The 10543-nt window shown below is 34.0% G+C and overlaps 1 protein-coding gene across 5 annotated transcripts; it reads left to right on the forward strand.

Moving 5' to 3' along the window:
• Window positions 1-682: 682 nt before the first annotated feature.
• On the forward strand, window positions 683-6556 carry LOC132622621 (nuclear transport factor 2-like). 5 transcript variants are annotated; one of them, XM_060337256.1, is made up of 8 exons: window positions 683-838; window positions 2549-2735; window positions 3770-4067; window positions 4150-4563; window positions 4854-4975; window positions 5071-5136; window positions 5799-5862; window positions 6040-6556. In XM_060337256.1, the coding sequence occupies exons 2-8, from the start codon at window positions 2550-2552 to the stop codon at window positions 6273-6275; spliced, it is 1386 nt and encodes a 461-aa protein (XP_060193239.1). In that variant the 5' UTR covers window positions 683-838; window position 2549; the 3' UTR covers window positions 6276-6556. The 5 variants fall into 5 exon arrangements, with proteins under 5 accessions (XP_060193239.1, XP_060193244.1, XP_060193240.1 ...); XM_060337261.1 differs by lacking the exon at window positions 683-838 and adding an exon at window positions 904-1033; XM_060337257.1 differs by lacking the exon at window positions 683-838 and adding an exon at window positions 1047-2321.
• Window positions 6557-10543: the final 3987 nt, after the last annotated feature.

Genomic DNA, 10543 nt, shown 5'->3' on the forward strand with positions numbered 1-10543 from the left:
CATTTTAAAAAATAATATGCCACTTATAAACAAACAAAAGGAAGAAATGTCATTTCCTCATCACATAAGTTTTTGGAAAGTAAAAGGATTTAACTATATTAAGAAAAGTCATTAATTCTAAAAGGATTTAACTATATTAAGAAAAGTCATTAATTCTCTTCATATTTTCATTATAGTTTGTATATCTTAAATGAAAATAACATCTACTAATATCTCATCGAAAGAATAAATGTAGCATATATAATTAATGTCTCTTGAACCAAATTATTTTTCTTCTTTTTGAAAGAAAGTGTTATAGTTCATAATGGTTGTTTTTAATCACACAGATGTTACAGCTAGGTTGGATCTCAAGAAATTTTTAAAGTCTAAATCTAAATTAAAATTCAATAAATAAATAATGCTACAAAGAAGTGTAAAATAAGGACAAAAAAGTCTTTATTCAATTTTTAAATACTTTGGCTGCAGTTTTAATTTTTGGAGAGCCTTTAATTTTTAAAAATTTACAAAAAAAAACGAACTAATCTTTCAATAACTTAATATCACAATAAATGACAAAAAGTAATTATAAATTTAATTTTAATATTAATAAGCCCGGGCTAAATACCACTAGTTCCCCAAATAAAAAACAAAATGAGACTAGGCCACGGGCAGGACACATAAGAAGTGACGCAGGTAGCATTCGCTCATTGTCAGTCCCTTTCATCCGCTTAAGTTAACTACTTATTTGCTTCCCTAAAAACCAATACTCAATACACACACGTTTATCTTTGGGCAATTACTCACTCAAATCTACCAAATCTTTTGTCCTTTCACCACCCTTCTACTACTTCCACTTCAGGTAATTTTCGGTTGGCTAAACTATCTTTCTTAATCTCTTAATCATTTTTTTAATCACTCCGTAACTGTTTGAGTTTCTATTTTAATACTATTATCTATTCTACAACTGGCATTGCATCACAATCTTCCCTCTTTCCTAGTTCAAAATTCGCGCTGTTTCACCGTGATCAGCCCCCATTTCTTAGTCATGATCAATGTCAAAGCTTATATCTTTTTTTTTTTTTTTTTTTTTTTTGTGGGATGTTGATTAAAATCGCGTTCGATTGGAAATGTGGCGAATTAAACGATTGATTCAATGTTTCTCTAAGTTGTTGGTGACTGTTTGGTTTTTGATTGTGATAGAAGGCTTTGTAGGTTGACAACTGAGGCAGATCTGTTGATTGTAACTATACCATTTTTTTAGTTCTGCCAATAGTCAAGACTAACATTAATAAAATGAAGAAAAAATGTAACATTACCTTGTACTTGTACAACACAAGGATTTTACAGTCAAATGTTTTGTGAATTTCTTAATACAAAGACAGGCCTGGACAAAGGCTATTGAGTTCACGCAGAATTTAGTGTGTAATTCATGGAGCACGTGAACACATGATCTTTCCACAAAACTAGGTGTTTTATGAACGTACTTTTTAGAATTGATCTAATATTACCTGTTGGCATACATGCTATAAAAGGCTTAATGGTGCACTTGGTTGAAAGCTGAATTATTTACCAAGAGGAACAAAGATCAATTCCCACTTAATGCCTTTCTTTTCTCCTTTCTATAGTAGTGCACCCTTGTTTTAGAAATTCTTAATCCGCCTTTGGGTCCGCGTGAACCCATACCTTACAGGCTAGGTTCCGCGCCACTCATCCTTAATGCTACTACTAGTTCTTTTGTTTTTGTTGATTTGTAAGCTACTCAGGGTTTGACATGAGATTTCTGTTCTTTATTTGGAGTGCTGTTGTCATCCTCCAACTTATGTAGTCTCTTATTGCTATAGCTTTAAGAGAATTAAAGTTTTCATTGACTAAGAAGATCTATATAGGAAATACCAATCAGTTGGGAGTATGTTTTAGTCATGTTAGTATGCATACATTACGTCCTATGATTTCCAGGAGTCTTTTAGCCCTATCAAAGATTTTATGTCAATAGAAATTATGGAGAACTTTTCGTACTTTTTATTTAAGAGAAACGTGGACTGGTCAGTAACACTTCATAGCGCCGACCCAACTTGTTTAGGATTGAGGCATTGTGGTTGTTGTTGTTGTAAGATTTTTTGTTGAATGGAAAAAAAATTATAAATAAAAAAAGAGTCTTCATTGATTGGAAAGAGTGGCTACTGTTGTTTTTGAGGATGCATTTTTCTTCCCTTTTCTATTGTTGCTTTTACGGCTTAATGGGTATACATAAGGCCTTACCTCTTTTTTTTGTAACTTAGGCTTTTATTAACTTTTAGGTATACCCTGCCTGCAGAGTCATCTGATTTTGCGATTTAATCTGGGTATGTCAACATATGTTTTTTTCCCAACCCACCCTTGATTAGATTCTTATTTCAGACTCTGAGCTACTCATGTTATGCTTCTTCTTTTTTTCCTTTGAAACTGACATGCTTTGTGATATTGTCCGGCTACTAAGTACATAATTTTTCCTTGGTGATACTTTCTTCTTGTATGCATTACACATCAGAGGTGGTCTAGACTGACTATTGTCTTGCTAAATTTTGAACAGAATGGCTATGGAAACTACAGCTCTACCTTCTGCCCCTGCTGCACAAGTGATTGGAAATGCATTTGTTGAGCAATATTACCAAATTCAACACCACTCCCCAGAGTTAGTATACAGATTTTATCTCGATTCAAGTGTCTTAACTCGCCCAGATTCTAATGGTGTGATGACATCTGTGACAACAATGAAAGTGAGTATAACTGCATTTGGTTAGTTCCTTCTACTGTACTAGAGAACTTTTATGAAGAAAAAAAAATGATGGTCTATGGCTAATAGCTTCTATCTGCTGTTGGTCTGATAACATAGTAGGTGCTAGTTCACAATGAGAGTTTTGCACCTTCTAAGTCATGTGTTTTTCATTATCTTTCCTCTATTAATTTAAGCAGCCTAGAACATATTAAATTCTACTAGTCTGAGAGATCTTGCATGTATTAATACTAATTGATATAGGAAATCGGGAACAATGTTGTAAAAGGAAATGTTTATAGTTTAATATCCAACTTATGAATTACCTTAGACCGTAATGAGAAGTTGAGCAGTATAATGTGAATTGTAAAAGCTTTGGACAGTTTCAGTTATAGAAGTTGAGCATAAATGTTAATTGCCAATTTACCGTTAACATTTTCGTGAGTCTTAATTCCTAATCTTATACTGTGGTTTGGTAACTTTTATAGGTAGAAGCAACAGCATACTCTTTCTTCTTTCTAGATGCAAATTGTCAAAAGAAAATATCTCCTTGTTGTGTTGACAGAGGTCCATTGTCATAATTAAAAAAAAAATACCAGTTCTCATGGTGTTGATTATAGAAAATGCACAAAGCTTTTGCTTTGATGACCAATTACTTTCATTTTAAGAATGGTTGTCGAATCCTTTCCTTCACCTATTTTACAAGGAAAAACTATATATTTTGGTATCTAATAGTCTAATGCAGTTCAAAATGATCTTGGGAGTGGAAAGTTCAGAGTTTATGTTCTGATGGAACATCCAGAGACTTGTATTTCTCTTGGAGATTGGTCATTTATTGTTTCTCTAAAGTTTTACTATGAGATGTAATTGTGCAAAATGTTGAAATGCCTTGTGCATATTCTATCTTGCTCCATGTTCAGATATTTCTTTATTGTTTCCTTTTCAATATAATCATGGGAAGTTTGCAATATAAAATGATGATTGATTTTTTATCCCACAAAGCTTACAGTTTTTTCACTACTCTTTATGTTGGAGCAGAGTATCAATGACATGATATGCTCATTAGGCTACAAGAACTACAAGGCAGAGATAAAGAGTGCAGATGCACAACAGTCCTACAAGGATGGGGTGATTGTATTGGTAACTGGATGCTTAACTGGAAAGGATAACATGAGAAAGCGATTCACCCAGACGTTTTTCCTTGCTCCACAGGACAAAGGGTATTTTGTTTTGAATGATGTTCTTAGGTATGTAGAAGAAACTGAGACTGATAATAGTTCAAAAATGGTTAATGGAGTTGAGGATGTACCGCCCGTGCCTTTGACGCCTGATCCAGGTTGGATACTTTGTCTAATTCCACAACTTTTCTTCTTTTTCCTTTTCAAATCACTTAACTGCCTTTTATGTTTTGATTCTAGAACCAGTTCATGTGCTTGATCCTCCAAATCACAGACAGCCTAGCTCTCATGCAGAAGAAATTCCAATTGTTGAGGAAGTAGTCCATGGTTCTTTGGAAGATGAGAGACTAGTTGGTGATGAAAGAGAGATTGTGGTGGGTGCTGAATCCCATGTTAATGAAAAACATACTTCTGAGAATGCAGAACCAGCTACTTCAGTTGCCCAAGAAGATGCTCCTAAGAAATCTTATGCATCGATTGTAAGTTCTCAAACAAAGAAAGGGCCCACCAAAATCTATGTACCCGCTAATTCAAGAATGGCTCCTGCAAAAAAACAGCCAGTTAATTCAGTAGCGCAAGCTGCTGCTCCTGAATCATCAGTTCCTACTGCCTCCGGTGGTAATTTACCTGAATCTGAAGGTGCTCCGTATGGAGGTATAATATCAAAAAAAATCTTGCACTTGCATGAAATATATCATTATTCCTTACTTTCATTTATGAAGCATCCTCTGTGGGGGCTACTAAATTAGGAAACTATCATACTTGATTTAGGATGTGAAGGAATGCTGAAGCGGATGAGTGTTTGAGGTTTTCTTCATATTATGGGCCAGTGGATCTACTTGCATCATATTTGACTGTTTATCCTTTGGCTTCTTTTTCTTATTGTTTACAATTTTATTAATAGTGTTGTGCCATCAAATTTTACTTACTTTTGATTCTTGCAGCTGACGGGCACTCCATTTATGTCCGCAATTTGCCTTTAAATGTTACTGTTGCTCAACTTGAGGTTGAATTTAAGAGATTTGGACCCATTAAGCAAGGAGGCATACAAGTTAGAAGTAATAGGGTTGGTCCAGAAAGCATATTTTACACGTCCTCCTCTTCGGTTACTTAGTTTTGTAGATCTTTAACCCTGTATCTGTGGATTTTCATTTTCTGCAGCAACAAGGATTCTGCTTTGGGTTTGTTGAATTTGAAGATTCAAGCTCCATGAACAGTGCGATAAAGGTTTGTCCCCTGAAATCTTTTTTAGATGGGCTATCTTCATCTGAAGCTAAAAATTTGTCCAGCATCCAGATCTTGTGTTATGATTAGTTGCCTGCATGCAAGCATGTGATGAACAATTCCAACTAATTTGAAATGACGACATAGTAATTGTATAATTTGATAAATTGCTAAACTAGTGAGTTTGCGTAACTGGTAAAGTTGCTGTCATGTGACCAGGAGGTCACGGGTTCGAGCCGTGGAAACAGCCTCTTGCAGAAATACAAGGTAACGCTGCGTATAATAGACCCTTGTGGTCCGGCCCTTCCCCGGACCCCGCGCATAGCGGGAGCTTAGTGCACCGGGCTGCCCTTTTTAGTGAGTTTGCATTTGATGACTATTGTTGATGTGCATTGTTCTGGATTCTAGTACTAGGTAATAGACTTCATTTAAAGTCAATCTATTTGTCTGCAAGATTTTAAAATGTGTAGACTAAATCTTTTATGTGGGTGATATTCCTTTTTTCAGTTTTCCTTCCTCCTTTCTTTGTTATCTTGATGTCTCAGGGGATTATGTGTTTTCTTTTCCCCATTTTATTTATTTCTTCTACGTCGAAACGCGCTTTAATATTGTCATGGTTACATCCTTCAGTTCCATAGTTTTCATGTACCGTTTCTTTTATTCAGGCGTCACCTATTACAGTTGGAGGTTTTCAAGCTGATGTTGAGATGAAAAGAACTACAACTAGAGGTCAGTTAGACGTCTCTATTATCCCTAATAGCTGTCAGATACCGACTTCAACCAAGAAATTAAGTCATCAATTTCTTCTGTTGGTCTTTTGTTTGTATGGTTAAAATCACATTTGTTGTTTGGACCACAACTTCTTCACATAAATGATACGTCTGGGTTTTCAATTTCCTATTGCAGTTGGTAGCGGGAGAGGCCGTTTCCCTCCAGGAAGAGGAGGGTACAGAAATGACAATTTCAGGGGCCGTGGAAACTTTACTGGAGGTCGGGGCTATGGTAGAAACGACTTTGTTGGAGCGCGTGAGTTTTCAGGGCGTGGAAGGAGTCAGGGAGGACGAGGTGGTGAAGGTTACCAACAAGGAAGAGGGACAGGCAGGCGGAGAGGTGGCATAAGTCAGATTCCTGATTCAGCATAGTTTGGCTGAAGAAGCTTTAGTGGCAAATTGTGGCTTAGTTTTTTGTTGCCATTGTGCAGCAGCAGATCAGTTTAGCTGTGCAGTGATAGAAATCTTAACCTTATCTTCCTTCTAATCTTTTCGGTTCCTGTAGGCCTTGTTTTTTTCAAGCTTAAGTAGGGAGCATTTTTTTCTAACAGATTTTTTGTGTAGGTAATTTTATGTTTCATAGGGTAGAACAATGTTACTTGAAGAAATTTAATGTTCTTTCTAACCACAAAGGAAAAGGTTTTTGTGTATAAGGATTTCTTTCGTTCTGCCGAATCATTGGAGAGCCTAATCGGTTGGGTATTCGTTTAGGCCTTTTTTGGCAAGGACAAATGTTTCATCATAGAACGTAACATACTAACATGGGTATCGTAGTGGAAAGAGTTGCCATGGATGTTATTGCAGTTCGAGAAATATTAATCCGTACTCATAGTGTGTCTAGACTAAATTAAGTAATCTAACAAGAAGTCACCAATTATAATGTGAACATATAGATATCATGTGACTATAGTTAAGTGATAATGTTTATTTGTGTGGTGCAAACATCAAGTGAGAGTTTCATATCCGTAGTGAATGTGGTTACTTGATCTCCTTATATGATTTTCAGTGCCTCACCTCTTGAATTAGCTTTTATGATTGATTGAGTTAGGTCTGAAATTATTTTTAACATGGTTCTAGAGCCAAATTCATCCCACTTTTTTATTTACGCCATGTTGTTCATTTCTTAACACCTTCCCAATGGAAACTGCAGAAAGTTTCTTTCCAATCTTGTGTAAATTGTCATCTTTCTTGCTTCATTAATGGCTACGAAATGAAAAATCTCAGCAGCTTCATCAGTCATCACAATGACTTGACATATTAATCCGTATTTTACCTCATCGGACTGCTTAATCTGGAGAATATTCCATTGGGAGATTCTGAGGATTTACCAAGAAAAAGGAGCACTTAGAATAAGTTAATACCCCCTCCGTCCCAAAGTAAGCATAATCGTAGCAAAAAGAAGTTGGCCCAAAATAAGTGTCACCATTGAAATTCAAGGCAAAAATTGACACGTTTTTTTAACTATGCCATAAACATTAAAAAAAGTCCTCTTTAATATTGCTCAATTTAAAATAAAAAAAATTATAAATAGGATTAATTTAGTAAACTCTATATTTTATTTATTGATTTCTTAATTAGCATATTATTTGCTAAGATGAAGATTATTTTGGGACGGAGGGAAAATTATGAAACAATATTTGAGAGTAAGCCTTCGAAATTATTTTAAAAAAATAGTTACTGTATTCTTTTTGAAGCAGATAGAATAACCTCAGCCGAAAAGAGAAAAATTCACAATCAAAAGCTTAATTGTCCAATAGGCCCGAAAGAATATTGAAACCGTGTCGAGTTAGGACATATGAGTAAGAAATTAAACACCGGATCCAAGCAACTAGTAGCAAGTTGCTCTATTTATATCTTCTTATGACAAGACCTGCGTGGAAGAAAGCAATATGACGCATCACCCTTTCCACCAGCCACGTCTATTTCGCAGACTTCTTGTTTAATCAAACATCGATAAAGGTGAAATAATACTAATTAAATAGAAAGAGAAAAAGACAGTTGTAAAAAATTAATCGTCAAATTGGAATAAAAGAATTGGTGAATTGTATACGTTTCGATTTGTGATCGGGTAGCACGCAGCAGTAGTACTATGGAGTGGGGTATACAATGCCGCAAACTTCTTGTTTAATCAAACATCGATAAAGGTGAAATAATACTAATTAAATAGAAAGAGAAAAAGACAGTTAATTAATAGTCAAATTGGAATAAAAAAATTGGTGAATTGTATACGTTTCGATTTGTGATCGGGTAGCACGCAGCAGTAGTACTATGGAGTGGAGTATAAAATGCCCGATATGGCAAGTTGCTTTAATTATATCTTCCAAACAATATAAAATGGAACGGGTAAAATAATAATACTGAAACAAGACTTTAGAAGAAAAAAAATTAATTAAGTAAGAAAAGGTAAACATGTTGTCAAATTGGACAAACAAGAATTGGCAAATTAGACACGTGGCAACTTGGATAAGGTAGCACGAAGAAAACTGCAAGGAAATTGGTATGGACGTATGGTTGTCCATGCTTCGATTCAATCAAGTATTTCCTTACTTTATTATCATAAATATAGACTTAAAATTAGATTTTCAAATTGTTCTAATCATTTCTACAATTATTTTTGGTATCGGTATGATTTCGATTATGTTTTACTGTAAAACTTATTTTTAGAACATAATGCAATAATCGCACGATATATTATTAGGAGTCACTCATCAATTACGTAAGATAATAACAAGCATAATTTAACACATTTACGTATAGCTTAAAATATTATATGTTCGTCGTGTACTCCCTCTGGTTCAAAATAATTGAGAATTTAGCCTCTAATAATCGGTCCAAAATAATTAAGGTAAAGTCTATCAAAACGGTATTTAATTCTATTTTTTAAATTTGCCTTTAATACATTCTCATATCCCCATGATAATTGTGTTTACCTAAAAAAAAATCATAATTAAAGATATTTTAATCAAAAATTCTTAACTGTTAGGAATTAGTAAATTCCTTAAATCATGTGTCAAAACTTAAAATCTCACTTATTTTGGACACGAGGGAGGATAGTTTTTAGGAGAAGTAAATGCAACACTCACGCAAGATTTTAACTTATATGATAGAGGCTGTAATAATATAGGTTGTCCAGTTTCAAACTAAAATCAAAATTATTACTAAATTAATACTATAGAAACTCAGCAAGTTGAGATATTTATATCTTTATCTGACAAGACTCGTGTGTGACTCGAGCACTTTTTCCACTAGCCACGTCGCCTTCAGCAACTTGCAAATGGATCTAGCTGTTGTTATCTAATCATACATCGAAACGTGTACTCCAACCTCCACGTGTAAATCTACATGTATTGATGAAAGAGCAAGTTGTAGTCCTTTGAGGGGTCCACTAACAGATCTGTTTCTTGATTTTTATCCTTAGCGTATTTTTGGGAGATTCTTTTCGGACCACTTGCCTCTTCCCTTCTGATAATCACACTTTTTTTATTCTTTTCATTTTTCCATCCGGTATCCAATATTTATATTGAAATTGATTAAATTTTAATTTCACAGCGAGTTGGGGGAGATGTTTCCTACCTAGGATCTTTTCATATCTGATGACTTAACTCGAAATCTCTAGTTAAGAGCAAAACAGCATCATACACTACATCACATCCTTTCGTGGTCATAATCATAATTCCTTTTACTCTGATGTGCCTTTGTTTTCAATTTATCCAGCTCAGTTTTCATTTTTTTTTTGTCTCTCCTATTATTCTTCTCTCTAAAGACACCAACAACTATCTAAACTAACATTCTTGGATTCTAAAAACTTAAGCGTTATTGCTTTCATAAAGTTCAATGATAATGTGTCAAATTTATTTCTGTCGAGAATCAAGTGCTATCATTTATATTGTTTTCATGTTTTGTCACTTAAACTATCTTATACGATAAAAAAAATTAACTTAGAAGCTGGCTCGCTCTTGTCTTGTGTTTTTTTTTTTTTTTTTTTTTAATAGTGATGGTGTTTGAGCCAATTTTTACGCATGGACGAAATATTTCATCGTGTACCTACTTATAAAACCTAGACAGATAGAAGAAATTGGCATCTTTTTCTTTTTGTTGGAATTTGACTTTGATATTTAATGTACGTGTCAACTTCAAACCATTTGGGCCACACCCTGGATACCTTTTATCTAGTGATATTAAAATTTTTACAATGTGAAATCAGTAGCTTGAATTGATTTTTTATGGTAATACATTAAGACTATCTACTTCATTTAGTATTATAGCCTGATTGACCAAACTTCTAAAAATAGCTTATTTTAAAAAATATTTTTTTTAAAAATATTTTTGGCTAAAAAATAGTTTATGTTTGGCTAATTAATTTAAAAAGTACTTTTGAGCAGCAATTAGTGTTTGACTAAGCTTTTAAAAAGTGTTTTTATGTGTATTTTTCTCAAAAGTACTTTTCAAAAAAGTGCTTTTGGACAAAAAATATTTTTTTTAGCTTCTGAAAAACTGCTTCTGCTACTCTTCAAAAACACTTATTTTCTCCCAAAAACTTGGCCAAACACCTCACTTTTTTTAAAATAACCACTTATTGAAAAAATAAGTACTTTTGGGGGAAAAATAAGCTTGGCCAAACAGGCTATTAATCTATTTAA

Source organism: Lycium barbarum, chromosome 12, assembly GCF_019175385.1.
Source record: "Lycium barbarum isolate Lr01 chromosome 12, ASM1917538v2, whole genome shotgun sequence".
Classification (NCBI taxonomy): Eukaryota; Viridiplantae; Streptophyta; class Magnoliopsida; order Solanales; family Solanaceae; genus Lycium; species Lycium barbarum.

Bases quoted from the DNA above. Each gene is read 5' to 3' on its own strand.
- LOC132622621 (XM_060337256.1), top strand. From the start codon at position 2,550: ATGGCTATGGAAACTACAGCTCTACCTTCTGCCCCTGCTGCACAAGTG. The intron at 5,137-5,798 runs GTTTGTCCCCTG...TCTTTTATTCAG, and splicing joins CCATGAACAGTGCGATAAAG to GCGTCACCTATTACAGTTGG. The intron at 5,863-6,039 runs GTCAGTTAGACG...TTCCTATTGCAG, and splicing joins GAAAAGAACTACAACTAGAG to TTGGTAGCGGGAGAGGCCGT.